This window comes from Didymella exigua, assembly GCF_010094145.1.
Source record: "Didymella exigua CBS 183.55 unplaced genomic scaffold M421scaffold_18, whole genome shotgun sequence".
In the NCBI taxonomy this organism is placed as follows: domain Eukaryota; kingdom Fungi; phylum Ascomycota; class Dothideomycetes; order Pleosporales; family Didymellaceae; genus Didymella; species Didymella exigua.
Window position 1 is genome coordinate 10277 of NW_022984792.1, and position 26742 is coordinate 37018.

A 26742-nucleotide genomic window follows, 5' to 3' on the forward strand; every position below is an offset into this window, starting at 1 on the left:
CAGCCCTATTTAAGCAACGTACCGGCGGATTAGTAGTTAGGTGGGTGACCACTAGCGAATACCCGCTGTTGTATGTTTTTGCTGTTTTCTTGTTGTCCCGAAATTCCTTGTGATGTTGAATTATATTTTTGATCCAATCTTCGCAAAGGGCAAACATTGGCGCTTATCTGCACGGCTGTTTGAGATGCAGTGTTGCTAGGGTTGTTGATTGGCGCTCAGCCCCGTCGTCCTCTGCTGACCCTGGCTCGCCAGCGACAACCCTGGCCAACCTCTTGCGTCACTGCCATGAAGACAAGCTGTAACTTCCTCACAACGTCGGTGATCGACTCTGGGACTGTCGCCATGTTCCTTGATTTTCAGCGTGCGCCGGCCGCCCTGCATCCTTCACGACTTTGCATATCCTCACGAACCCCAGCTGGCTTGCAATCCTGCGCCTCCTACCTCGCAAACATTCCTTGTACAACAGACTTCGCAGTGTCTGCACACGATCGCATTGTGCAGTCAAATTTACGATGCACTCTCCTTTCAGACCCAGCTGGGCTCCCCAGTACCTATGCGCCGCACTTCTCCTCTGCAGCGAAATCCGTATAGCAAATGGAGCCCATCACATGTCCAGGAAGGCACCTCGTAAACTTAATCGACGAAAGCTGGACATCACGCCTTTACTTGTCACAAATAACTGCCCGGACAATATATGGCCAGGTATCTCGACGCAATCTGGGAACGGACCTGCAACCACCGGGTTCAAGCTTTCGCCGGGGGAGACCAAAAACCAGACTGTTTCTGAAGATTGGCAAGGTCGAGTCTGGGGCAGGGCGAACTGTACCTTCAACAGCGACGGGACTGGTCCTGCCAGCGGAAGCGGGAAGGCCTGCTATTCTGGTGACTGCAACGGCAAACTGAACTGCCAAGTCGGTGTAAGCCTGCATTAGGATGCGCTGCTCGGTTTGACAGGACTGATTACAACTACAGGGTGACGTTCCTGTCTCGCTCGCTGAGTTTACATTGGACGCAGGAGATGGCCATACCTATTACGACATCTCTCTCGTCGACGGCTACAACCTTCCAATAGCCATGGTACTTCAACCGCTCGAGAATATCACGCTTGACGATATACCTCCCAATCTGACCAATCCCTCATGTCAAGGTACCCGCGATCTGCTGGCATCTCAAGGCTACGATCCCTATCCCGAGTACCCTGACTTCCTCAGGACAAACACATCGTACCCTCTGCCTTGGGAGGACCAGGTAGACAGAGAAAAGGTCGATCGATGGTGCCCTTGGGATCTACAGCAGACACCTCCAGACAAGCCTGGTGATGGCGTATATCCATATCCAGATGACAACATCGAGCGCCCCTCTTTCAACCCTTGTTTCTCGGCGTGCGCGAAGAACAATAAGCCGGAAGACTGTTGCACAGGACAGTACAATTCCCCTAGTAAATGTCGACCTGGAGACTATTCGAAGAATGTCAAGGAGATCTGCCCAGATGCCTATAGCTTTGGTGAGTGTTACATCTGGCTCAACGAAGCCTGCACATGCTGATCAATCTCAGCTTTCGATGACCAGACCTCAACCTTTATCATCCCCTCAGGAGCCGGGTTTGAAGTCGTGTTCTGCCCAGGCGCCCGCTCGACTAACATCTTGGCCACGAGTATGGCTGAGATGCAACAGCTCTCACAGCAAGGAAAGGTCGACCACCAGAAGGTCAAGAGGATGATGGACGAGAGTCAGGAGATGTTCCGAAGGGACTATTACTCGCCCGGCCTCTTCTCCAGATGGCTGTCGCTCAGAGGCTGATGCTCCATTTATGCTGATGGGGTCTGGGATAGTCAAACTTGTACGTACTCTCGCAGTTCTATACCCTTTTGATATTCGCTACAACGTAGAATGTTTGTTTTTGGGTCTCCTGCCACATTTTGCCCTGTTCCATGAAGGGCACACTTAACGGATTGCGGTGCCGCAATGCCCGGGGTATGCACTGCCCTCTCAATAGCCTCGCAGGCTCTGCTTTTCTCACATGTCTCCCGTTAGATGTCATTGGACAATGGTGTGGTTCGAACTTGCATCTCAATACGGAAGTGATACCGTCTGAACCGCCGTGAATGTCGTCCGGGTCTCTAACTCTTCACATCCGTAAGTAGTACCTGCCATTCTATGGTGAGAGAGAAACGGCAAACTTGCGAGGATGCGAATACCCCTAGCTCCACCGCGATGGGCGCGCCGGCTCAATCGGCAAATGTCTCTAACTGTCTTCAACCTCTATTATCAACGCAATCGGTTTCAACAGCGTGGCTCGCTCACGGAGACCCCAACCCCGCTCCTATTGTGGTGGCGTCGTCTACCGCAGCTTCGCACAGCGGGCGAGCAGCTGACCACTACGGGCGTGGGCTTATTTCTCCGAGGCTATATTTGCTGCGCTAGCCGCTTTCGATACGGAAAGCACCCTCCGTATACCTTCTCGCCCACTATCGCACACCTCAACGTAGCCCCAGTTGCTCCGGCCGAGCTTCTACCGTATCTGTGCCGCCTGTACACCGGCAGAAATATATAGACACAGGACCCTTTGTTTGAATTATAGTAAGAAGGCGCTGCTACTATCGCTCTACCCCGCTCGCGATCTGGGTGAGCTTCTATATGAGCGTCTCTGAAATTACACTGGACACCTGAAGCTCGAACAACATGGCAAAAGCTCAGGTATTGAAGGCTCACTGTTTGACGGACGGCTGGACATTCAGGCAATCGGACGATACAGCAGATGATGCCTGGCTCTCAGTCAAGACAGTCCCCACAAACGTTCACCTGGATCTTATAGAGCATGGAAAGTAAGCATAGCAACTCATGCTTGGCGTAAGGTCTACAGCTCACACGGCTTACAGAATTCCGGATCCCTTTTTAGGCTTCAACGAATTGAAGGCAGAATGGGTTGCAGACAAGGCTTGGACCTATAAGGTCACGCTACCCAAGGTCGAAGAAGCTAAACACAGCACTGTCCATATCCTGGCATTTGACGGTCTCGACACATTTGCTACTGCCAGGCTCAATGGAAAGGTTATCCTCGAAAGTGATAACATGTTCGTTCCCCATCGTGTCGATGTAACGAACGACTTGAAGCCGCAAGCGGAGAACACCCTCGAAATCGACTTCAAATCTGCGCGATTGGAAGCGATCAAGATTCGCGAAGCACACCCGGAACACACATGGGTGGGTTTCAATGGCGATATGTCGAGACTTGCAGTCAGGAAAGCGCAGTACCACTGGGGATGGGACTGGGGACCAATCCTGAATACCTGTGGCCCATGGCGAGAGGTACGTCTTGAGACCTACCAGGCACGAGTCGAGGATGTACGGGTCGATTACAAGCTGGACGATGGCTTGCAATCAGTACAGGGCACAATCTCTGCAGTTGTCGAAGGCTCTTCGGCGCAGAGCGTGATCTTCAAAGTCCAAGATGGCGACAAACAGGTATTCAAAGAGACAGCAAAAGTCAGCGATGGCGTCGCTAAAGTCGAGTTCCACGTGAAAAACCCGAGATTGTGGTACCCACACGGCTACGGCGCGCAGCCTCTCTACGAAGTCACCGCCACAGTCTCGGCAGACGAAGTTGACTTGCACTCGACAACACGACGTACCGGTTTCCGCAAGGGTGAGCTTGTACAGCAGCCTGATAAGATTGGAAAGTCTTTCTTCTTTCGCATCAACAACGTCGATGTGTTCTGTGGAGGTTCAGACTGGATCCCAGCGGACAACTTCACGCCGCGAATCACAGAAGACAAGTACCGCAAGTGGCTAGAAATGATGATAGACGGCTACCAGCTCATGATCAGAGTCTGGGGTGGAGGTATATGGGAAGAAGATATCTTCTACGAGCTCTGCGACGAGCTTGGTATTCTAGTCTGGCAGGATTTCATGTTTGGCTGCGGCAACTATCCTGCTTTCCCGGAGATCTTGAAGTCGATCAAGGGAGAATGCATCTCCAACGTAGCTAGATTGAGGCACCACCCTTCGCTGGTCATATACGCTGGCAATAACGAGGACTACCAAGTCCAAGAGTCGTTCGGGCTGACCTACAACTACGAGGACAAGGATCCGGAGAACTGGCTCAAGACCGACTTTCCCGCGAGATACATCTACGAGAAGGCACGCAACCACACTTCAGACGAACAAAGTGTCAATACTAACTGTATCCTTTGCAGATTCTTCCTGAGGCCGTTGCTGCCGAGAGCCCCCACATACCATACCACCCGGGGTCACCATGGGGCGATGGGCTGAAGACCTCGAACACTACAGTTGGAGACATGCATCAGTGGAACGTCTGGCACGGTACACAAGAGAAGTACCAGATCTTCGACACGTTGGGCGGCAGGTTCAATAGTGAGTTCGGCATGGAGGCGTTCCCTCATATCGACACCATCAGATATTTTTGCACGGACCCTACGCAGCTCTTCCCTCAGAGCCACATGATCGACTTCCACAACAAGGCAGATGGCCATGAGCGAAGGATAGCAACATACCTTGTAGAAAACTTCCGCACCAAGACAGATCTCGAGGTAAGTTACCTTCGAGTCGTACAATTATCGGATGACGCACTGACAGAGAACAGGCATTCATCCATCTGACTCAATTGTCCCAGGCGGAAGCGCTGATGTTCGGCTACCGAGGATGGAGGCGACAGTGGGGCCAGGAGCGCTTCTGCGGAGGTGCTCTTGTGTGGCAACTGAACGACTGCTGGCCAGTCACCTCATGGTCCATTGTCGACTACTTCCAGCGCAAGAAGCCTGCGTACTATGCAATGCGCCGGGTCCTCGCCCCCATCGCCGTGGCCGTGAAGCGTGCACACTTCGACTGGAGCGTTGTGCACGCCCGGGTGCCACCGAAGAGCGACTTCGAGCTATGGGTGGCGTGCCAGTATGAGAAGGACATCAGGGCAACAGTTGAGCTGAGATTTATCAGTATCAAAACCGGAAAGGAGATTAAAGACAAGATTGTGAAGAAGGATATCACCCTTGTTCAGAACGGCACGACGGATATTCTCTCCGGCACGATTGACAACGTCGACGAGGAGCCGCACGTGCTTGCAGCGCGCATATGGGTGGACGGCGAAGTCGTATCGAGGGATGTCGATTGGCCACAGCCGTTGAAGTACCTCGACTTTGAGGACAGAGGTCTCGAGATTGTGCCTCAGGGTAGCACAATCCTGGTGAAGGCAGACAAGCCCACTAAGGGTCTCGTGTTTGAAGAGAGATCGGGTGTGCTTGTCAATGATAGCGCGATCGATGTTGTACCTGGCGATGAACAAGTCATCAAGGTCCGAGGACTGGGTAAACAAGACCAGGCTTTGAAGTGGAGATATCTTGGCCAGGACTGAGTTTAGGCTGTGCTCGAGCACACAACGTAAGACTGCTGCACGTAGATTCGAAAGCAGCAATAGCTATGCATACAGAGTTTGAGGGGGTCGCCCACAGCGTTACATGCTCGCATCTCATTGAAGGAAATGCTCAATTATCGTACCAACGCAAGAAGTCACTAATGTCAGATGCACTGGGCGTTACAGATTTGACGGTGGTTATTGAGCCACAGCGGGTACCCCGCTGATTGAAAGAGGAAGTTTTCCACCAAAGGTCGTCACTTGTGCAGGGCTGCATGCATCAACGATGATCCTGCATCAATACTCATCGCCAACGGCGCGCCTGCATCCACGGCCGCGTCAACCTGATGATGATCATATGAGAGGCAGATATAGATTGTGTATCTGGCCAAGCAGCTCATATGAACGCCACTCTTGGAATTTTGCTGGGCTATTCAACCAGTTTCCAGCGTGCGATGCGTTGGCTGGCAAAAGCTCCACGAGCCTTGGTAGCAGTCGGGTGGTCTCGATGCGCCCTATTCCCACTTTTCAAATGTTCTCAGTTGTCCAAGTGAGTATTGGCTTACCTTCCACCAATGAGGCAATTCTGCGTAGCTGCATCTTACCTGCACTCCAGCTTCGCCAACACCGCCACCCACAGTCATTGGCCGCCCGCCACACTGGACAGGCGTTTTGTCTGGACTTGTTGAAGCGCACCCCCATGGCAAATAGCTTGTCCATTTGGACCAGCCAGCCAATTAGACACTCGCATTCAAGCTATGCAACACGACAAGGCATACTTTGGTTTTTGTAAAAAATTTTAAGCCGAAAAATGCTGGAAAAGGGGGCAGAACATCAGGGAGGAGACACGCCCGGGCCGAAACACCCATAGTCTGCCATCTTACTAGTATATTGGAGGGCTGCGCATATGCCTTGAATGCGTCGAAGATATTCAGTTCGGGGTGCGCAAATGGGCTCACGCCATTAATTGAGGAAGTGCACGTTGGAATCTTCCTATCTTGCCGGTCTCTGCTCGGAGGCGCTGGGGTTGCGGGTGCCGCGAAAGCAGCCGGGACCGGCTTCTCCGAAGTATCTGGAGGATGATGAACTTACGTGATCTCTCACCATCGCCATTCGACCGCTGGCATCTGAATAATTGCGGGAGCATGATTTGACACAGCCTTTGACGTGAGTTAGTCGCCGCGCCAAAACACCAGCTTGTGGAGCTTTAGAATGGCTACCCTCAATCTCGCTTCCCCTTTCCGTCCGCCCGTCCCCACACCGCATGCTCCCTGCCGCATTGCACGAAGATCTAGTTGCGGGGCAAATGGTGTGTCACCGTGTAGGACCGTAGGTCTTGTGAAATTCTTGCTGCACGAGATTGCTAATTATGGTGTGCAGAGCAAAGCGGACCGAATAAAGCACAGCGGGCAACCGTGCACCATGCAGATTCTCGATTCGATTGTGGAGCCAACCTGAACGTCCATACAGCTGGGTCGCTGCAGACCCTCGGCCACTCACTTGACTCTCGTGCCGGTTTCTCCGATATAACAACCCCAATCCTATGTCCCCGGGCCGTCGTAACACCTTGTAAGTACCATCGCGCTGGATTCTGGTCCTGGATCGTCTTTCTGCACAGCGCAACCATATCCTGGACCTTGCCCCTGCACTTGTGCTGTTCTGACCTCTCAAATGCTTCGCGGCGCGGAAGGCTCATAATATGTTCCATACTTTCCAGTCGTCTGCGGGCCAGCGACAACCCGCAGGCGAGGGTGAGTTAGCGGGGAAACCAATACGGTCGTCTGGTTCTCGACGGATATCGACTAGCAATGCGTGCGTCGAGTGTAGACGGCGGAAGATACGATGCGATGGAAATCAGCCATGCGGACAGTGCGTTTGGTATCAACATCCAGAAGTAAGCCTCAAGCTCGATGTGCCCTGAGGTTGCAATGGGTATGTGTGCCTTAGGCTGACATTGACGTAGGCTTGCAGCTACTCAAAACCCGCGCAGCGAGTCGTTCCTAGTCGCAAGTGAGTCTTGGTACAAACGCATACAACGATTACATGTTCTGACAACAAGTAGACTAGTCGACAAACTCTCAAATAATGTTGAGCTGTACAAGGGCATTCTAACGAAGTTGATTGGCAATACGCAGCTCGACTTGTTAGCGAATCTTTCACGAGAGGAATTACTCCAACTTGCACTGGCTTCCCCGGAGGTCACACAAGGGACCTCGCCTTCTGTAGCAAATGCGCGGGCTATGTCGGAGATCCATGCCGGATCAGACGGCGCCGACAGCCTGGAAGCGCTTGAGCAAGCACCCCCTGAAGACCCGTATTGGGACGAAGCACGAAAACATCAGATCCGTGTCCAGGGGATATCGGATGACGTAAATGGTCTCTCTATGTCTGTGGACAGGCTGTCATCTTATGTCGGAATCTCGTCCATCACAGCAGCTCTGAAGGTCATTGTCCGCTGCGCACCGCAAGCACGACCACTGCTCACCCACAACAACCAAACAGAAACAGCACTACCCAGCCGAGTCAATTCTCCCCCGCCGGAGCTCGGAACCAACCATCCATTTGCGTTACCTTCCCAGAAACAAGGAGAAAGCCTTATCGAGAGCTACTTCGAGCGGTGTCATCCATTTTTCCCACTGATCGACGAACGCAAATTTTGGGCGGCCTATCTGCATGGAAACCGGACCGACTCTCAATGGCTGGCACTCCTGAACATTGTGTTTGCAGTGGGTTCCTTGGCATCATCGACTGCGGATAATCAAGCACATTACACATACTTCAACCGATCGCGAGGGCATCTCTCTCTGGATTCCTTTGGCAGTGGCAACATCGAAGTGCTGCAAGCTCTGGGTATCATGTGCGGCTACTACATGCACTACCTGAACCGACCGAATGAAGCACACTCACTCATGGGTGGTACCCTCCGTATGGCGACGTCACTAGGTCTCCATCGAGAGTACTCGGAGCGAAATGACACTGGCAGACAAGCTGCGCGGCCCGAAGACGAGGACGAGGACGAGGAGGAAGCCATCTCCCCCGAATTGAGGCGACGATTGTGGTGGAGCTTGTTCTGTCTTGATGCTTGGGCATCTACAACAACCGGCAGACCATCTTTGGGGAGGATGGGGCCATCCATCACGGTGCTGAAGCCTGGCACAGCCGCTAATGCTGTAAGTAGATCAAGCAAATCGATGTACATTCATACTGATATCGACCAGGTGCCGACCATCATCATGCCCAACAGTCCACAGTTCATGGACCAACTGAAGTTGCTCCCTTTGACCCATGCATCCACATTTTGTGCAATTGCTACGAAGATTCAAGACCGACTGGTGGAGTCACCTCTTCTGCCCCATGCAGAGATAGGAGCCTATGATGCTCAGATCATGAAATGGCATGAGGAGCTTCCGTCAATTCTATCTAATTACGAGGAACAATGCCCGGAGTTCCTCCACCGAGTGCGATGCGTCATGAGGTGGCGCTGGCACAATATTCGAATCGTACTACACCGACCGATACTGCTGACAACGGCTCTTCGGAGATGTACATGGGCCAACTTGACAACGGAGGAGAAGATTGCTGTCGAAAAGTGCCGCACAGTAGCTAGCACTACGATCGAGGAACTCAACAGAGACTGTATGTCTGATCTGATCTCTGGGTGGAATGCTGTCTGGTTCTGCTTCCAGGCCTGCATGGTACCTCTCGTTTCTTTGTTCAGTGACGCGAGTCAACCAGAAGAAGTCGAGAAATGGAAGTCTAGCATCGAGACGGCTTTGGCTTTCTTTGATCGAATAAGAGACTGGAGTATAGCAGCAAAACGGAGCGCAGACGCAGTCTCAAGACTCTACACAGCGTACAAAGCGCAAAAGACGACCCCGCCACAATCATCGATACCACCAACACCACAATTGCAGCAACAGCAGGCATATGCCATGTCGAACAACTACTACCCTAGTTTCGAAACGAGCCAGCAATCCTTCGACTTCAACGCTGCTGGGCTGCAGAACTGGCCAAATGCGAATATGAACGACCCGAACTACCTAAATTACTTTTGGGACGACATGATGTGGGACACGAATCTACCGGATATGCAAGATGCACCATATGGCATAAGCAATGTTTACGACTTTACGGGTGCGGCGCAAGACTCGGGCATGGATGGGGCGTATTGGATGCATGGAAACTGAGGACAAAACCCACGATGTAGAAAGGAGTGTGCTAGACGGTCGCTTTCATCTCATTGCACGATACCCTGGTCCTGCACACTATATGTTTGCGGAGGTTATGGACATACCTGAATGGAGTTTTTCAAATGTTGCACGGTTCCAGATCGCTGCTTTTCTTAAGTCTACGTGTACTCTACTATTTGTGCCGTCGCAGAGGAGAGGCCGTCACGTCATAATATCTTCTTTTACTTTCAGTTCTTCTTCTTCAGAGCTCCTCCGTCCACGGTGATATCTTGGCCGGTCACGAAACCAGCCTCGATCAACCACAAGCACGCGTCGATCACGTCCTTCGGCCTTCCAGCGCGATTCGTTGGGTGATCGTCGATGTCCTTCTCGAGAATCTGCTCCTCCCAGTTCGTTCCAGCTTTATCCCCCTCCTTGCACTCGTGCGCCACCTTGATCCTGCCTGGTGCTACCAGATTCACACGGATGCCGAGAGCGCTGAGACTGATCGCCATCGAGTGCATCAGGCCCAATAGACCCGCCTTACTCGAAGCGTACCCCTCCTGGTTGGGATCAGACTGATGTGCGCGGAAACTGCCAATGTGGATGATACACGGTCCGGCACCCTGCTCTTTATGAGCACCATTCTCACGATCGTGAGCGCGCGCCTTCATGTACGGGATGCATGCCTGGCTCATCGCAAACGGGCCGCTCAGGTTCGTCTCTATGTACGCCTGCCACTCGTTCCAGCTGCTCTTGTCCTCCATAGTCTTGCCATCTCTCCACTGTGGGCTCGCAATGCCGCCATTGTTGATGAGCACGTCGATGCGGCTATCAAAGAACTTCTCCGCTGCTGTGACGACTTTATTGCGGATGTCTTCTACGTCTCGCAGGTTGCAGATCGCAGACTCAACTTTCTCCTCTTCGTAGTACTTCTTCAGGTGTACTTTGGTGGTGTGGGTGAGTTCTTCTTCGTCAATGTCTAGGATGAAGACGTGGTGGCCGGCTTCGAGAAACATGCGTGACATGGCTCGCCCAATGCCACGAGCTCCGCCGCTCACGACGATGTTCTTTGGTGGTGCCTGGAATGCCATTTTTCGAGTTGATTGATTTGGAGTTGAGGGAAGTTGGGGCGTGGGGTTTGGAGAGACTGCGAACTGATATTTACAGGTGTGTCACTGCGGATTCATACGTGCGTAGGCTTGACGTCATGCCTGCAATTCTCAACACTTTGAGCAACCGCGATAAGAAACGCTTGAGAGTCACAGAATCTTGGCTGAGAAGCTTCATGTTCTGAGTTGCTGACATCTAGCAGCGGAGAGAACGTTGCCTCGATCACAGGTCAATGCACATGTCCATTCACCGCGCTAAGGCTAGCGTATATGTTGCGGCAAACGTAGCCGCTGTATATCGATGGAAAACTGCGCTGAGTTGCTTGCTAGCTAGGAGGCGACCATATATACATGCCCTGAGACGTGCTAGTCCAAGGTAGTCAACGGAGGTGACGATCGAGGCCTGTCGGACCGACTTGCACCGCAACAGTATAACGCTATTCATGTCGACTTGGTGGACTCAACAACTAACAACAACATGTTCAATATGCATGATCCACAGTTCGCGTGCGATCTTCTCATGCTTGTGAATGCGAAGAAGTTTTTATTGCGAAAGTAATATCTTCCATGCATCGCGAGTGTCATGCTCGACCGTGGCTTCTTACTGCAAATCAGCAGCAGAATATCCTTGGGACATACGACTCGGGAAAAAGAAAGAAATCCAGACCCTCCCCACGTGTCCTTCTCGTGTGATTTACCCTGACTAAACAGCGAAACTTCCAAACTTCGGTAATCTGCCCATCTGCGCCACGACCTCCAATTCAGATACAGCTACCCACGCAACATACCCTCAACACAATATCGCATAGCTACCTTCCATTACATCACGGGTTCAGTCTGGCTTGATTTTACCCCCACCTGCGTCACGATCGCGGTCTGTCATACAAGAGCTACGAACAAGCGACAACAGTATCTCTTTTGCTATTTTGTGTCGATTGCAAGCTTCCAGAACCATCTACAACAACTCCGAAATGGTATCCTCAAATCTTCCACCATACTACAGGCAAATTTATGATCCCAAAGAGGAGATGAGGAGAGCCAATGCTTCTCCCATTCACACCAAATGGACTGCCACAGTGCATCGCCAACCCTTTGTAGCAACGGCTGCGACGTCCTTCAGCGCCTCAATTGTCGTATCTATCGCTATCATTAATTACCCAAGCGGCGTAGAACACTGTGGCTTCTTCCTAACTTGTGCCATCTGTGTCCTCGTGAGTCACTGCACCCCTGGAGGTCTTCGTTGCATACTAATTCAATACGCAGTTGAAGATCGTAGCCAATGTCGGTTGTGCTGAAGTTGCCATTGTAGTAGTAGTTGTCAAGTGTCCTCTCGTTTTGCATAAATTTGTAGCACTTATCGTGCCCGTCCTCTGTTGCGGATTTATCCTTTGGATGATCAAGGCGTGTGCAGATCAAGTTGCAATCCATTTTGTCTCTTTTTATGGTGCGCCAGTAAGTGAAGACATCTCAGCTGTACCAATCGCACCACTGACGTGTCAAGATCATCACAGGCCTGATCTTGAACAGTCTCTTTGATGGAACTGAAGAAAATCATCAGAGAAAGCTTCAATTAGTCGATCCGAAAGAGGTTTTAAGAGATCCTTCGATGCAGGTTAACGCTCTGATCGTGCTTATTGGGCGAAACAGTAGGCTAAGTACTTCAAGCATTCTTGGAAGTCGCTGCCCTCAGCTAACAGTTGCTAATGTGCGTTGGCGACAGGGCCAGTCTCAGAATCAGCTACGATCTCAGCATGTTCTTCCCTAAGAAAAACCGGCTCTTGCTCTATCTTGCTGCTGGATATGTTGAACAAAAGTAAATGCACTTCGTTGGGGAGCGTGTTCAGCTATGATTTCTTGTCCCACTAGTTAGCATACCTTCTATACGATAAGACCGTTGTCTGACGTAACTGATTGGGTAGTTTCTATCTCGATGCGCTTGTTTCCAGCGTCGGTTGTATTCTAGTGCTCAATCTCAAGGTTTGAAGGCCACCGGATGTGGCAGAAGAGTAGTCGATTGAGGCTCGACGGTGCACGACCATGGATACAACACCACAATACGGCGCGTATGCGGCTTACACACAATAAAACTGTATCCGCATACCTGAAATCAGTACAAGATAGTCGAGCAGTACTTCCTGCATGAGAGTCGTCAATAGACACCGTGTCACGCTTCGAGAAACCTCCCTTACGTCGCGCTCATCTCCCTCCCTCCTTCCACAAAATCCTCACTGGACCCTGACACTTCCCGACACCTCCACAACAATCCAACATGCAAATCACACTCGCCTTTAGCCTCGTCCTCCTCTTCGCCACCACTGCATGCGCAGCATCAGACCTCAAGATCCGCGCAACCGCCAAAACAAGCATCTACGTCTGCACCGACAAATCCTGGTCCGGGATATGCAAGAATGTCAGAGTCACCGCTGGCAGATGCTACAACATGCCCGCAGCGTTCGATAAGAACGTGTCAAGCACTGGGCCTGACGAGGGGACGTTCTGCACTCTGCACTCGTGAGTACACAGAGGTCCATTGAAGATGACTGGAGGCCGTCAAGTATGCTGTAGCTGATCGCGCACCAGGAATCGTAATTGTCAAGGCAAAGTGATCCCATTTACCAATCCGGGGATTGCTAATTTTGACAAGTACGACTTTGATAATCAGTTGAGGAGCGTGAGGTGTGATTTTATCTGGGGATGGCCGAAGAAGAGTGGGTGACTATAGTCCAATCGGGGATGCAGACGCTTGCTCAACGTGATCGAGCGCGCAAGGTGCCTCTGGTTGTAGTCAGCAAGTCGACAGTACATTGCGGCTCTGTAGTCAACTGCATGATGAACGCAGGATCACCAACATCGTATATTCAACACGGAACGTATGTTGAACGTTTTGAAATAGATTCATCCAGGCCTTTTGGTAGATAGTGTGAGCTCCAGTGCCCCCGAAACGCCGGTCCCATCCCAGAAGTACAGGTATATGCCCATGCATCGTTAACAAAACAACAAGATCATGCTAGTACTCTATTTGGCAGCGCGCTCGTAGACACCAACAACCATAGCGTGGTCACGCTCGAAGGGCTCGAGGGTAAGCTGCTCCTTAGGCTTGATGCCCATCTCCCTCAGTTTGGCGACTTCCTGAGCGAAGACAGCCTCGGGTGCGGCGGTCGAGTCGATACAGTTGGCCTTGATGGAGATGACGATACCACCGCCAACCTTCAGGAAGAGACCGGCGTTGAGACCGACGATACGGGCCTGATCGGGCTGGGCAACATCGGCGAAGATGCAGTCAACCATGCCGACGAGCATACGGTACTTGAGGGGGTGACGGGCATCCTCGACGATGGGGATGACGTTTGTGCGGTGGGTGGCCATATTGATCAGATCACGACCGGAGCGGTGCGAGAACTCGACAGCGAAAACAGTTCCCTCAGGACCAACAATATCAGCAACGTGGGAGACGGAGGTACCAGAAGCAGCACCGAGGTAGAGGACCTTGGATCCAGGTCCCATGTAGATGTTGTCGACGCCACCGAGGATACCGGCAGCCAACTTGGAGCGGAAGGGGTTCCAGACACGGTACTCAACAGCAGAGGGAGCGGCATCATCGCTGTTCTCAGGCTTATCGGCACCAACACTGATGCGCTTCTCGCCGTAGACGCTCTCGCCGGGTGTCAGGTTCTTGGTGACGAGAAGATCCTCCTTTCCGCGGGCAACAAAGACACCAGCGTGACGGTGAGGCTCGACAATAGTCTTGCTATGCATTGTTAGTTGCGTGTACTTGTGTGTTGTCGAATTAGACTTACGCTCCACCACGAGCACCGCCACGGGCACCACCGCGTCCACCACCGCGAGGGGCACCACGACCTCCGCGAGGAGCACCGCGAGCTCCTCCACGGCCACCACGGTCGCCGCCAAAGCCGCCGCCAAAGCCACCACGACCTCCACCGCGGCCACCACGTCCGCCAGCACCGCCGCGAGGAGTGAAGCCTCCGCGACCACCACGGTCACCACCGCCACGTCCGCCTCTACGTTGTGTTAGTCATGCATCAGGAGTGAGTGATCAAAAGCTGCAATGTGCAGTGCGCAGTGTGTTGGGTACGCGCAGGTAATTCTCGAGGGCTGGCGCAACAAAGCAGCTGTGCTCTCAAGACCTAGCTGCGCATCCCAGCTGCAGCGCAATGACAGGTATGCTCGACCTTAACATGGATGGAGTCGTACCTGGGTGTGAAAGCCATTGCTAAATGTGTGGAGAAGAAGGTATATGTCGTAGAAAGTGTGCGACTGTAAAGCGATGGAGAGCTTCGAAGTTCAGCGCAAAGTTCGAGAATTTCTCTGCGAGCTTACTGCGCTAGCACAAAATTCGGCCAAGGGCAAGGGCTGCTCTCTCCTCGCTTAGCGCTCCACTCCTTTCGCACTCGCCATTGGCCAAACAGGCAAGCGCGTCCGTGCACCCACAGTGCACCTTCTAATTCTCTGAACATCGTGCCTACTCCAACCTCTGAAGATTCGCTAACAACACAGGACCTCATCGCCCGCCAAAATGGTGAGTCGCCGCCATCCGCCACTGCAATGCTCACAAATGCGCTGCTGTCAATCTCGAATGCGAAATTAATTGCTGCCACAGGTTCGTTACGGAGCATCCACCCTCGACAACGCAAAGAGCGCCCGCGCCCGCGGCTCCTACCTCCGTGTTTCTTTCAAGAACACCCGCGAGACCGCCCAGGCCATCAACGGATGGAAGCTTGACCGCGCCCTCACCTACCTTGGCAATGTCCTCGACCACAAGGAGGCCGTTCCCATGAGGCGCTACGCCGGCAGCACTGGACGCACCGCCCAGGGTGAGTGACCCTCTATTTCGAACGCAAGGAGGGACGAATAGGATCTGGAGCATGGACTATGGATGTACTAGAAGAGGAGAAACTGCGCCGGATAGAGGATTGCGCTGCGTCGCGTTTGCTAGGATCGAATTTTGCGTGGGCAATGGCTGACTTCCGCAGGCAAGGCTTTCGGTGTCTCCAAGGCCCGCTGGCCCGTCAAGTCCGCCGAGATCCTTCTCGGTCTCCTCAAGAACGCTGAGGCCAACGCTGACACCAAGGGTCTCGACACCGCCAACTTGGTCGTCAAGCACATCCAGGTCAACCAGGCCCCCAAGCAGCGCAGGCGCACTTACCGTGCCCACGGTCGTGTACGTAACGGCATTTTACACGCACAGCTCCAGCTCTAATAGCGCACAGATCAACCCATACATGTCCAACCCCTCCCACATCGAGCTCATCCTCACCGAGGGTGCCGAGGTTGTCCAGAAGTCCAATGAGACCGTCGAGCGCCGATTGAACTCGAGGCAGCGTGGCCGTGAGGTCCGCAAGGCCATCACCGCTGCGTAAGCAGCGCAAGAGGAGGTGTTGAAGTTTAAGCGAAGACAAAAGGACACGGCATGGGCAGGGTCTAGGAGTCAATGAGCGATGAATTATAGGGTCTTTCATACTCACTCATCATGTGTGCATGATTGGGAATTCGATTTCTCCGGTGTCTGGTCAGCAAACAAATAGGGCCACGGCCTGATTCCCAAACTCAGCGCTCTCTCTACATGTGTACGCAGTGTCGTTGTGCACCATCATTGCATGCACACGACCTCCCTAGCGCCTAATGCAATGTATATGAATCTTGATCTTTCACGAATCAACGCTACGTATTTACATCTAATTTGAGCTGAGGCTTTGATGTCGGACGGCAACCCTCACCTCGTTCTTGAAATTCGGGCAAGTAGCGCTAGCACGCATCCAAGCCTAGCACCAACTATCGAACCTTCGTACACTTACAACACATCAGTACTTTGCCTAAACGGCCCTGCAACATCTGTGCGCTCCTCGAGCATTGCGCGATTGGTGAGGTCGCTTCTTCGGACTCGAGGATGGCTGTTATCTTGCTCCTCGGCGCATGCCAAGTTTTGAAGACAGCGCTGTCATGACGCAAGCCCAGCACACCCATGTACATCGCCGCGTCTTGTGGCCGTTGTGTGTGGCCCATATATCCGCTTCCCCTATGCGCCACTTGCTTCCTCTACCTACTTCTCCTTGCGCATATATGTGTGATACCCAGCTGTTTTTGTTCTTCAAGCGTATTTCTAGTATCTCCATTCAGCATGTCAACTTTCAAACATCCACGACTCCTTGGAGCGCTAGCACTCAGTCTTCTTGCCACAATAGAAGCGCAGGATAGCAAGAAGGGGTTTGCGTTTATCGGAGATACACATGCTTCGGACAATAAGCTTCTGTCGTCAGACAACAGCCCAATTTCCTGGTACTACAACTGGAGCCCTAACCCAAACACGGATCTGATCTCCACCGGATCCCTGGAATTTGTCCCCATGATCCATGGTATTGAAGCAACTGAACAATCTGGCACGGAGCGAATGATTAGCAGTCTCGACAAGTCAAGTACGCATTTGCTCTCATTCAATGAACCGGACGGCACAACTGGCAGCGGAGGATCCAGCATCAGCCCAGAAGATGCAGCAAGATCGTACATCGACTACGTCGTACCCTTCAGAAATGGCTCAAGGGGTGGGAGAGATTGGAAAATCAGCCACCCATCGACCACCGGCTCAGGCAACGGCTTGGAATGGCTCAGATCGTTCAACTCGTCCTGCTACGACATCGATCCTGAAAACGGCTGCCCAACAGATTTCGTCGCTGTGCACTGGTATGGCGACTTCGGCGGGCTAGCAAGCTGGCTGGGGACGCTCGATGAATTCTACAACGCAAACTCGACAAGCCAGTCGACTCTCAAGCTTTGGATCACTGAGATGGGCCTGCCGCAGCAGTCTGCAGAAAACACAGTCGGTATGATGAATCAGGCATTGCCATATCTTGACGGACTCGACTACGTTGAGCGATATGCATGGTTTGGTGCGTTCAGAACGGATGACGCTAATGAGTGGACGGGCGATGGTGTTGCCTTGTTCGACGATGATGGTGGTCTGACAGAGCTTGGTGCGCTGTATATGGGCGAGGGCTTTAAAGAAGGTCAAAAGGGCGAAGGGTCTGGTGCTGGAATGCTCAGTGTTAATCTGGTTGCAGTTGTGGCGATGGGGTTGTTGAGCGTGCTGACGAGCACGTTATGATCGTTGCCACAGATGTGTTGTGGCTCATTTTGAGCGTTGGTAGCAGATACCCATGAGTTCAGCGTAGATACAATGCGTGCTTTTTATATTTGCACTGGCTAGCAATATGCCCGATTGCGGGGTTCTAAGGGTCGTATTCTCGTAACATGGAGTGCGCATGCCAGTATGCCGAACAGAACACACAGTAGAGGAGGAAAAGGACTGACATGGCAAATCCCTCTCTCTCTCTCTCTTTGAAACGGCAGTGTTGAGCCTCGCACTGCAAGAAGTGAGTTGCCATTGGAATCAAGGCAGGAGTATTCCGCTTTCTTAAGCCAAGAAATAGTAACGTATGTACTTGCAGCTGATATCTCGCACATGCCTTTCGCAACACATATGAAATCAACAACATAGTTTTAGAAAGCGGTACTCTCCAATTTCAGGATTGTGTGCGGAGACAACCTCAAACATGATCCCTCACTCCAGCCACTTCGTTCAGAAGAGGCGTGGCATATACCTCTGCTTTCTTTACATTTTGAAGTCTTGAGCTGAGCACGTGTCGGTCCCATCGGCCCACTCCCATCAACAACTTGGAGATGGAGAGAGTCTCGTCTCTGATAGCCGTATGGAGAGGGGATTTATGTATCTAGCGTTGTTGAGTCAAGCGAGAAGTGTCGTCACCGTGCAGGTCATTACTCGACCAAAATTTCCACCCATGGCCATTACACAGTACACACCATGATGGCTTCTCAGGATATATCATCAAGCGAGTGAGCATGACTCCAGAAATTTTGACTCGTCGCGGATCGCGAGCTTGTACGTGGTCAGCGCAGCTTCGGTTGCATGGCCAGTGAAAGCGCGCGTGGGCATTATCAGCTCTGAGCCCATGCCATGCCTCAAAGCGAGAGGAGATGAGTCAGCATTTATGATTGAGTATAGCATAATAGGTAGCGTTGGTCGTCGGGGTTCTACTTGCATATGTCGCACTGTCCTTCAGGATGGCGGACCGCCAAAGACCTAACAACGATGACTTAGAGTACCAACGACCGCCTCGGAATGAGTACCATTTATCGCAGCATCAATTTAAGGCTCGCAGTCGATCGAATACATCTAGGTAAACGATGAGCTCCAAAAAGCCACGAGGGAAGAGCAAGTTGTCCGACCCGCCTATATTGCCTCACCTCGACTGTTTTCTGAAGATCTTTGGCTTTGCAACATCTGTCATATTCAGAGTCTGGACACCCTACTCATTCTGGGTCTCCACAAAGTGGAACGATGAGAACGACGCCGTCACAAGCTCTTGTGTCCTATGTTGCTGCAATTGCGACCCACCTGTCAGTGTTTGCAGCGCCGCAAGTCACCGAAGCCGCCGCACCCTGCTACAACATCGACACGCATCTGAAGAACCTGGAGGTAATCGGGGCGCTACAATACTGCAGTGCGAAAACAGAACATCTTGCAATGTATCAGCAACTCACCGTAAGTGCGGATTGCGCGTCTCTCATATCTAGTATCGGGTCGCTCTCAATCAAGGACACGGTGACAGTGCATACACCAATGTCTAAGTTCTACACCTCTTCTCCCACCACATTTGATCTATGCTCAACACTTTTGTCACCGGATACATCGCCTACCTCTGACTCTGAGGCGATGGGCTACCCACCGCTACCAGAAATCATGGAGAAGAGGCGGCGGTCGCAAGGCAAGACAATGGTATATGCGTGTGGCATCGTCTTCATCACGACCATAGTACTTGACTTCGTGCTCTGGGTGTTTTATGTTAGAAAACGAATCGGATGATACGACGACGCCCACCATAAGCTTGCAGACTCTTTCAGGGCACTGGTCGCTTATAACACGCTTTTTTGCTAAGGGAATAGCTGGGACGAAAAGATAATGAATCCGCGGAAACAGCAGAATGAACAAGAGAAAGCCTTTCCAAAAACTAGGACTGATCGTCACCGACGACTGCGGTACAATCGAGTGTTCCTCACAGCCACAAAGACGAAAAGCTGATACTTCCGCGCGGTCCATTACCCACGGAAGGACCCCACCAACCACGCTCTCTCGGCTCGTACCAGACCTCAACATCAATCTTACCGCTTGCATTGTACCTGGTATTAGTATGGTCGTCCAAGAAGACCTCGCAAGTGCCGTCGTATTTGTAGAAGATGGCGTTCGAGTATTGAGAAGCGTTATTGCAGCACGCTGTCACATTCTGGAACTCCCACCAGCTAGAGCGGATGACGGTCACGGTGCTGTTCTTGCTGTACCAGTCTTTGGCGAGATTGTTGAGCGGGAAGCCTTCGTATGTGTCGATAACGTTGTCTGTGGCACAAGCAGCATACTCTGTAGTGGTTGACGAGGGGTACTCCGTGGTTGTGGTCTGGTACAGTGTCAGTCAAAGTTGGTGGTTGAGGTTACCAGGATAGCTTTACCGTTTCCGTTTTGGTAGTTGTCTCTGTGAACCATGACTTGATCTCTAGACCTGATGCCATTGTGTACGTATACGGAGTTTCCGTAGGGTTGATCTTGGTTGTCACAGTTGTTGTAGTGGTCTCGGTCGCTACGTACTTCGTGCGAGTGTATGTTGGAGGAGACACAAACGATTTGGAGGTGGTAGTTCCTGAGTCATAGATGTTGATCATGGTAACTAGGCAATCGACTTTGGATGCCTGGTCAGTCCGCACCGGCGTACTCTCCGCGATAAGAGGTACTGCTGCGTCAAGAAGTGCACCTTCCCGGGCAGTGTTGGCGGCGAGAGGCAGGATCCATGGGTCGTTCCCTTCGTCCTGCCAGTACGAATCTTCGACAGCCCAGTTGTCGCGGTCGCCCCAGTCGTCCACGTGTTTTGCTGCCTCAGGGTAAACAGCTGCCACTGGAGTAAATCCGTCCGGGGTGGGAACTGTAGTTGTGGAGAGAACAGACGTAGTGATAGTGGAAGTCTCCGATACGGTTGCAGTCGTCGTCAGGTAGTTCGTCCAGGTGTATGTATCAGTCCAGACTGTCTTTGTTAAATTATTTGGGGCTGTCTCCCACTGCGTGTATGTCGAGGTGGCTGAAACACTTGTAGTGGATGGCTTGGGCGTCAGAACCTCTGTCTTGACCCTGTATGCGTACGACGTGCTGGTGAAGTAATCGGTGGACGCTCCCCAGGGAGGAGCCGATGCGCCATAAGTGGTGGAGCATCGACTGGCCGAAGATACTGCTGATGGTGAATTTCCTGGCCAGCCCCAGCCCCCATACCGTGAATCAGCCATCAGGTTGCTGGAACCCGGCGCACTGGTAGTGAAGGCAGCACCGACGCGTCCTGGGGCTTCCATGGGGACGAAGGGTGCAACAAGCGGCTCAGCGAGCGGCTCAGCCAGTATTGTAGCGTAACCGGCTACTGCAGCTACTGTGGTGTTCATTTCCATTAACCTCATTTTGCTCGAATGTTCGTCGTGCCGATGAAGTTGTTGGGTGGATGCTTCCGTGGTGGAATACTGAGCATGTCCAGTCTTATATGTGTGCTTTCTCGATGCATTGTAACAAGTACCATGACCGTGTCTTTACTATCCTTCAACACACAGGAGGGAGTGGTGGTCAGCTGCAGAAGGAATGTAAGACTGAAAGCAAGGTTCATGGTATCAAAGGGAATTCGATAGAGCAACTGCCTAGCTAGGAAAGTACAGTCAATGCCAAAGCCAAAGTCTCTCGGATAGGAAGCCGCAGTTACGCGGGGTCGATGGATTCGATGAAAGCATGGCCAGGTGGCACCGTGGCACGGGAGCGTGTGAAGATTACCTCGAAAGGGTCGAAGCGTCAGGGCAGATTAAATGTATCAGCTCAGTCGAAAGTCGCACTTCGTATTGTGAAATGAGATCCTGCGCTGGTGACCACTCGTTTGCCTTGTTGGCGTACTATACTTAGCTTCGTGGAGAATGCATGGCGGAAAGTATGGTCCAAGGGAGGGACAGAAAGGTTTGAGCTTCACCGGCTTTGTATACCATTGCTGTGTAGAAAAGTACAAGGTGCAATCTATCATTTTGCAGGAATTCAATGCTGACATCGCGTTGACGCTGAACGGTAGCCTTTGATGTTGTGGTCGATCCGTGAAAGACGCGCGAGTCGGAATCTGTCCGAAAGACCTGCAGGGCGGCGAAGCGAGCCAATGAACTAACACACGCGTCAGAAACAGCTCCACTTTGCGACGTTCTGCGTACCCTTGCATTGACACCTGCATACCATCTTTTCCTTCTCCCATCAACAGCTGTCAGGCGCTTAACAGCAATCTCGATCCACGCCCTGCACTCCCGAGCCTTCGAAGACATGCCATCAGCGCCATGATCTTACACAACATCCCAATTTTCTCTCGACGAAGCTGCCCTGCTGATACGGGGGTCTGAAAATCTCGAGGCGTTGTGAATGGATCGGCCTTGAGACGTGTATCACATGACATACGAAGTAGCGTCGACGTGGCGGGAGAGCATCAACGTCCATGTCTGCCTTTTGATCAACAATTAAATCTAAGACATTAGGGAATAGCGGTATATGTTTAACGACTTTGGTGAAGAGAGCCGGCAGTCGCAGGATCTTGGAGTGATACATTGACCCATTCGAGCTCCTTCAGTCAACTAGAAGAAACACAGAATATACTTGGTCAAGTGCGTAATTTTCGAGAAACAGGCACTTTGCGGTACGCAGTAATGGTACAGAAGGACCTGATCGGGTTCAATGATTGATACGGAAAGCCGGAGCCGGTCAGCAGATGTTCAGCGACTGCTAAGTCAACAATGCGCATACGTGAAGTATCGATATACTCAACTGTCGTGACTGCTGATGTCGAATTTTTCGTAGTCCGAACCCACGGGCGGGCAAGGATAAAGTGTAAGTTTGCGGATCTCTGTTCATGTCACATCGGGAATGGGCACTACTTCGAGCAGCATCGCCAAGTCTTGTATGAGGTTCGAAGCTTGGGAAGTCTCTGACAACAGTAGAAGACGCAGATCCACGCTATCAAGCTTTGAAGAAACGTTCAGTTGAAAATCTTAGGAGAAGAAGTTATGGAAGAGAGTTTAGCTCCCGAAACGTATGTAATCATCCAAGGAAGGCACAGACATAGCTGCGGACGCAGACATTAGTAATATTGGCGCAGTCAGGCCCCTACTCATCGAGGATAAATTGTTCTTCAGATCTGTTGCGGTGCAAGTCGGTCCAACAGGCCTTGATCGTCACCTCTGTTGACTACCTTGGACTAGCACGTCTCAGAGTATGTATATATGGTCGCCTCCTAGCTAACAAGCAACTAAGCGCAGTTTCCATCGACTATACAGCGGCTACGTCTGCCGCAACAAGATCTCATGCCGCACAGCTAGAACACTTTTTGACAACGCAATTCTAAAATAGTAAGCCTTATGCCTCCAGAAATTGGGCATAAGTGTTTGCCAAGAAAGAAGCATGGTCTTAGCCCTTGACAGTTTTGATCACACGAATCTTGGTTCGAGTTTTGACGAAAAAAGTCGAGCCTAGTTACAGTGTGTTCGGCAAAATCTGGAGCAGCAGGCGCAAAGATAAGCACAGAAGAGCCGAGTGGAAGTACTACTAGTCACAAAAATTCCGGAATACCATCAGCGACATCATGTACAGTTTCCAAAGTTGTTCAGACTATTTTGCATAACGAGGACCATATGACTCTGATCATGCCCAATTTGAAAAGAGAAATAAAGCACAGACTTTGGATGAGGTATGACTAGATTTGAATGAGCGTTCAAAGGCTCACGAACGCAGCTTGAATGTAGGCCATACGGATTCTAAGCGCAACAGTGAAGACACGTCTCAGACGACATACATGACTCAAGTTGATGTTCCTCTCAGGGAGATTCTCCACAGGAAGAGCGAGGGATAGACTCATCGTGACTAGCAGCACACGTTTTGTAGACCCAAGATCAGCAGGAGGCAATTTCGCACAAGGTAAACAGCAATTCGAGAGACTCGTTCTCAACAATGGCGCACACGAAGACATATTGCTGAATGGATCCTGTTTTAATGTGTCAGAAGATATGCAGATGTATTGTGGGCCGTGGCAGATGGCCCAAGTTCGAAGAGTTCGAAGAGTGACATGTTCATCGTCGCTTATCTTGAACGCAGAGCAGAAGATGTCCACATGCTCTTGCATCATCTGGACTTTTCGTGGGGCTTGTGGTCGACAAGAGGCAGGGAGAGCCATAAAAGGGTCGAGGCTTTGTTTTTGAAAGAATCATCGTTTTCGAATCTGATGGACCACGTGGACGTGGTCCAGGGAGCTCTTGAGGAACGGAGCTGGGCAACAGACATACTCTGACTTTTTGCCGCCTTCGGTGTTCGTGGAAAGCAGAGATGATGTAAAGAAGAGGACCTGAGTGTATGAGGGTCTTTATATGCATGCAAATCTAGGGTATATCGCTCACGTGGTGCTGCCATACGCTTTCGCTTTCATCATTCGTTTGTATCATCTGCCTCCCACGCAATCCTAAAACGCCGATGCTGTGCGATGATGTATTTTCACACCCATAGTCGACTCACGAACTTGACTTCGTCAACAAAAACCCGACATTGCTCTCACTCTGTTTCACCACCTCAAAGAAGACATCATCGTCCACGGCAACGGCCAGCTCTTCCTCGTCAACGAGCCCTTCCGAGATGTGCTTTGTGTCAATATGATGGTACTCCATCAGCATCCTGAGCTTTGGCATCTTCGCTTTCCTCCGACTCTCAAGGTCAGCCTCCTGCTCCTCCATGTTGACTTCGCTCGCTTTCTTCAAGCTAAGTAGAAGCGGCTTGTCATCATCACTATCCTCATCAACAACCTCGAGCAGATCTTCGAGCTTGACCTCCGGCGCACCCATACAGTCACACGTACATCCGAGCAAATCGTGCGTCTGGCACGTCTCGCGCTCATCCAGCCGAAACAGATCTCTTAGCTCGTCTCTCGAGAATGAGGATGCGGATTGCTTGTTATCGACAACAGCGTTAGCAAGGCCCATCTTCATGACCTGGCGCTGGTAGATCTTCTCATCCAAGCCACCCTGAACAAGGAATCTGTAGACCTTGCAAGGAAGCTTCTGGCCATCGCGGTGGATGCGTGCCATGGCTTGTAGATCGGTGGCGGGGTTCCAGTCGATATCAAACAGCACGATCCGCGATGCGCCGATGAGATTCAGACCAACGCCACCGGATTTTGCGGAGAGTAGAAAGGCAAAATTCGTGGCTTTGGTGGTCTTATTGAATCTCTCAACGAGACCTTGGCGTTTGCTGGCGGGTGTGCTGCCGTCTAGGCGCAGGTAGGTGTACGACAGGGATGTGAGAAGGCGCTCGATCATATCGAGAGTCATTGTGTAGTTCGAGACGATGACGATCTTTTCTTCTGTTGTGGTGTAGAGGCGATGCACAAGACTATCGAGCAGACGCAGCTTTGTGCTGGATGCGTGTGAGTTCAAGATTTGTGGCGGAATAAGCGGGAGAATCGACTCTATCGTCTCCGACTCTTTCCCCTCCGTGTCCTTCTTCGACTTTAGCAGCGATGGGCTGTTGCAAACTTTTTTCAAGATAGTGATGAGCTGGAGTGCCATGTCCATGTTGCCGTAAGCGGCCGTGAATAGCGGCGAGGACAGGATGTTGCGGTACGCTTCAGCTTGCGCCTTCGTCGGTCGGCAGAAGACGATATGCTCTGTCTTTGGCGGCAGATACTTTGACAGAACGTCCGCCGTGCGCCGGATCATAAACTTGCTGGTCAAGGACACCAGCTCCTGCCATCGTGCCTCGCCCTTCTCCAGCTCCGACTCGCTCGCGTCGGGCTGACGGCTTCGAATAATAGGGGCCTCGAAAGCACGCTTGAATGCGGCACGCTGACCGAGAAGTCCGGGATTGACAAAGTCGATTGCCGTGTAGAATTCGCCCAGGTCATTCTGCAGCGGTGTGCCTGACAAAATGATCCGTCTCTCAGTGTTGAGCCCCTGAATCGCCTGCATAGACTTGTTGTTCGCAGTCTTCAGTCGATGCCCCTCATCTGCGATAACAATGTCGACACCCGCACCTCTCTTGAGCTCCTCTTGCACTGTCCGGAGCATCTCATACCCAATGATCAAGACATTATAAGCCTTGCCCATAGTGAAGTTCGCAATCTTCTTGTTTTTTGCATCAGCGACATATACGCCAATTCGCTCATTGCCCAGCCACTTGCGGAACTCGCGCTTCCAGTTGTCGACCAGACCGGCTGGACAGACGATGAGCGCCTTCGTAATAGCCGGCCCACTATCGTGTATCGCGTTCTGCTTGAGAAGAGTCCAGATCAATGCGATAGTCTGCAAGGTCTTTCCGAGACCCATCTCGTCGGCCATGATCGCTCCTTCGCCTTCGCTTCGCATGCCCATGACACACTCATACAGGAACTTCACGCCCTCTCTTTGATGATCACGGAGGTGCTTGCTCAAGACAGGGTCCACGACGACATCTACAACCCGCTTCCCCTTCGGTATGACTGTAGGCCGCTTCATGACCAATGCGTTCGGTGCATTCGGATCGTGGCGGGGCGTGGGCATCGATGGGCTGCGCTGCGGAAGCACTGTATTCGACAGCAGTGGTGTTTTGAACTGCTGCTGCCTATTGGATGAGGGAGTGTACTCGGGCATAGCGCTCTTAGTGCTGCTCGAAGACTCGGTCCTCTTCACCTTCGCCTTGCTGGCCGGGACCGACTTGCCCACGGAAAGCGATCTGTACCCAGGCTCCGCACGCTTTGTTGCCTGCTCCGCGGGTGCAGCTGCCGATTTACCCATGAACATGCGCCCAGACAGGTAGTCTTTTTTGTCTATGACGCCGTCGATCTCGAGCTCTTTGCCGCCGATTGACAGCTGAGAGCCAGGGAGCAGCGGCCGATTGCACACACCCTTGCCCATCTCTTTGCCAGAATCGCTGTCTGTGAGGATACCGTAGCCATTCGTCACAACCAGCACGCCGTCTCCATCCCACGTCTTGTTCTTC

At 51.9% G+C, this 26742-nt stretch overlaps 11 protein-coding genes across 11 annotated transcripts; 6 read left to right on the forward strand and 5 right to left on the reverse strand.

Moving 5' to 3' along the window:
- The first annotated feature begins 291 nt into the window (after positions 1–291).
- M421DRAFT_421935 (thaumatin family protein) lies at positions 292–1972 on the forward strand. The gene is made up of 3 exons (XM_033593000.1): positions 292–917; positions 973–1504; positions 1556–1972. Exons 1-3 carry the CDS (start codon positions 513–515, stop codon positions 1798–1800), a joined length of 1182 nt encoding a protein of 393 aa, XP_033447317.1. The 5' UTR covers positions 292–512; the 3' UTR covers positions 1801–1972.
- Positions 1973–2490: 518 nt separating this feature from the next.
- Positions 2491–5508, forward strand: M421DRAFT_421936 (glycoside hydrolase family 2 protein). The gene is made up of 4 exons (XM_033593001.1): positions 2491–2825; positions 2880–4140; positions 4197–4550; positions 4604–5508. The coding sequence occupies exons 1-4, from the start codon at positions 2683–2685 to the stop codon at positions 5366–5368; spliced, it is 2523 nt and encodes an 840-aa protein (XP_033447318.1). The 5' UTR covers positions 2491–2682; the 3' UTR covers positions 5369–5508.
- Positions 5509–6782: 1274 nt separating this feature from the next.
- M421DRAFT_421937 (uncharacterized protein) lies at positions 6783–9761 on the forward strand. Its single transcript, XM_033593002.1, has 4 exons — positions 6783–7262; positions 7332–7378; positions 7431–8538; positions 8587–9761. Exons 1-4 carry the CDS (start codon positions 7068–7070, stop codon positions 9553–9555), a joined length of 2319 nt encoding a protein of 772 aa, XP_033447319.1. The 5' UTR covers positions 6783–7067; the 3' UTR covers positions 9556–9761.
- A 24-nt stretch (positions 9762–9785) lies between these two features.
- M421DRAFT_65766 (NAD(P)-binding protein) lies at positions 9786–10631 on the reverse strand (the record flags this gene model as incomplete). Its single annotated transcript, XM_033596264.1, has 1 exon — positions 9786–10631. One exon carries the CDS (start codon positions 10629–10631, stop codon positions 9786–9788), a length of 846 nt encoding a protein of 281 aa, XP_033447320.1.
- A 931-nt stretch (positions 10632–11562) lies between these two features.
- Positions 11563–12185, forward strand: M421DRAFT_394078 (uncharacterized protein; the record flags this gene model as incomplete). Its single annotated transcript, XM_033590054.1, has 3 exons — positions 11563–11860; positions 11913–12101; positions 12177–12185. The coding sequence occupies exons 1-3, from the start codon at positions 11621–11623 to the stop codon at positions 12183–12185; spliced, it is 438 nt and encodes a 145-aa protein (XP_033447321.1). The 5' UTR covers positions 11563–11620.
- Positions 12186–13664: 1479 nt separating this feature from the next.
- On the reverse strand, positions 13665–14878 carry M421DRAFT_101894 (Fibrillarin; the record flags this gene model as incomplete). The annotated part of the gene is made up of 3 exons (XM_033586699.1): positions 13665–14397; positions 14447–14668; positions 14862–14878. 3 exons carry the CDS (start codon positions 14876–14878, stop codon positions 13665–13667), a joined length of 972 nt encoding a protein of 323 aa, XP_033447322.1.
- Positions 14879–15122: 244 nt separating this feature from the next.
- M421DRAFT_421939 (60S ribosomal protein L17) lies at positions 15123–16375 on the forward strand. Its single transcript, XM_033593003.1, has 4 exons — positions 15123–15186; positions 15268–15481; positions 15641–15828; positions 15878–16375. The coding sequence occupies exons 1-4, from the start codon at positions 15184–15186 to the stop codon at positions 16025–16027; spliced, it is 555 nt and encodes a 184-aa protein (XP_033447323.1). The 5' UTR covers positions 15123–15183; the 3' UTR covers positions 16028–16375.
- Positions 16376–16469: 94 nt separating this feature from the next.
- Positions 16470–17860, forward strand: M421DRAFT_421941 (glycoside hydrolase family 128 protein). Its single transcript, XM_033593004.1, has one exon. It carries the CDS (start codon positions 16786–16788, stop codon positions 17764–17766), a length of 981 nt encoding a protein of 326 aa, XP_033447324.1. The 5' UTR covers positions 16470–16785; the 3' UTR covers positions 17767–17860.
- Positions 17861–19624: 1764 nt separating this feature from the next.
- On the reverse strand, positions 19625–21402 carry M421DRAFT_181353 (uncharacterized protein). Its single transcript, XM_033587890.1, has 2 exons — positions 20184–21402; positions 19625–20131 (listed from the first exon to the last, which is right to left on the reverse strand). Exons 1-2 carry the CDS (start codon positions 21168–21170, stop codon positions 19736–19738), a joined length of 1383 nt encoding a protein of 460 aa, XP_033447325.1. The 5' UTR covers positions 21171–21402; the 3' UTR covers positions 19625–19735.
- Positions 21403–22041: 639 nt separating this feature from the next.
- M421DRAFT_421942 (uncharacterized protein) lies at positions 22042–22376 on the reverse strand. Its single transcript, XM_033593005.1, has one exon. The coding sequence runs from the start codon at positions 22333–22335 to the stop codon at positions 22063–22065; it is 273 nt and encodes a 90-aa protein (XP_033447326.1). The 5' UTR covers positions 22336–22376; the 3' UTR covers positions 22042–22062.
- A 1759-nt stretch (positions 22377–24135) lies between these two features.
- Positions 24136–26590, reverse strand: M421DRAFT_421943 (uncharacterized protein). The gene has a single exon (XM_033593006.1). The coding sequence runs from the start codon at positions 26535–26537 to the stop codon at positions 24285–24287; it is 2253 nt and encodes a 750-aa protein (XP_033447327.1). The 5' UTR covers positions 26538–26590; the 3' UTR covers positions 24136–24284.
- Between the last annotated feature and the right edge of the window lie 152 nt (positions 26591–26742).

Bases quoted from the DNA above. Each gene is read 5' to 3' on its own strand.
- M421DRAFT_421935 (XM_033593000.1), top strand. From the start codon at position 513: ATGCACTCTCCTTTCAGACCCAGCTGGGCTCCCCAGTACCTATGCGCC. The intron at 918-972 runs GTAAGCCTGCAT...TTACAACTACAG, and splicing joins AACTGAACTGCCAAGTCGGT to GGTGACGTTCCTGTCTCGCT. The intron at 1,505-1,555 runs GTGAGTGTTACA...GATCAATCTCAG, and splicing joins CCCAGATGCCTATAGCTTTG to CTTTCGATGACCAGACCTCA.
- M421DRAFT_421936 (XM_033593001.1), top strand. From the start codon at position 2,683: ATGGCAAAAGCTCAGGTATTGAAGGCTCACTGTTTGACGGACGGCTGG. The intron at 2,826-2,879 runs GTAAGCATAGCA...CACGGCTTACAG, and splicing joins GATCTTATAGAGCATGGAAA to AATTCCGGATCCCTTTTTAG. The intron at 4,551-4,603 runs GTAAGTTACCTT...GACAGAGAACAG, and splicing joins GCACCAAGACAGATCTCGAG to GCATTCATCCATCTGACTCA.
- M421DRAFT_421937 (XM_033593002.1), top strand. From the start codon at position 7,068: ATGTTCCATACTTTCCAGTCGTCTGCGGGCCAGCGACAACCCGCAGGC. The intron at 7,263-7,331 runs GTAAGCCTCAAG...ACATTGACGTAG, and splicing joins TTTGGTATCAACATCCAGAA to GCTTGCAGCTACTCAAAACC. The intron at 7,379-7,430 runs GTGAGTCTTGGT...GACAACAAGTAG, and splicing joins CGAGTCGTTCCTAGTCGCAA to ACTAGTCGACAAACTCTCAA.
- M421DRAFT_421939 (XM_033593003.1), top strand. The intron at 15,482-15,640 runs GTGAGTGACCCT...TGACTTCCGCAG, and splicing joins CACTGGACGCACCGCCCAGG to GCAAGGCTTTCGGTGTCTCC. The intron at 15,829-15,877 runs GTACGTAACGGC...AATAGCGCACAG, and splicing joins CTTACCGTGCCCACGGTCGT to ATCAACCCATACATGTCCAA.
- M421DRAFT_421941 (XM_033593004.1), top strand. From the start codon at position 16,786: ATGTCAACTTTCAAACATCCACGACTCCTTGGAGCGCTAGCACTCAGT.
- M421DRAFT_181353 (XM_033587890.1), bottom strand. From the start codon at position 21,170: ATGAGGTTAATGGAAATGAACACCACAGTAGCTGCAGTAGCCGGTTAC. The intron at 20,132-20,183 runs GTAAAGCTATCC...ACACTGTACCAG, and splicing joins CAACTACCAAAACGGAAACG to ACCACAACCACGGAGTACCC.
- M421DRAFT_421942 (XM_033593005.1), bottom strand. From the start codon at position 22,335: ATGTATCACTCCAAGATCCTGCGACTGCCGGCTCTCTTCACCAAAGTC.
- M421DRAFT_421943 (XM_033593006.1), bottom strand. From the start codon at position 26,537: ATGGGTAAATCGGCAGCTGCACCCGCGGAGCAGGCAACAAAGCGTGCG.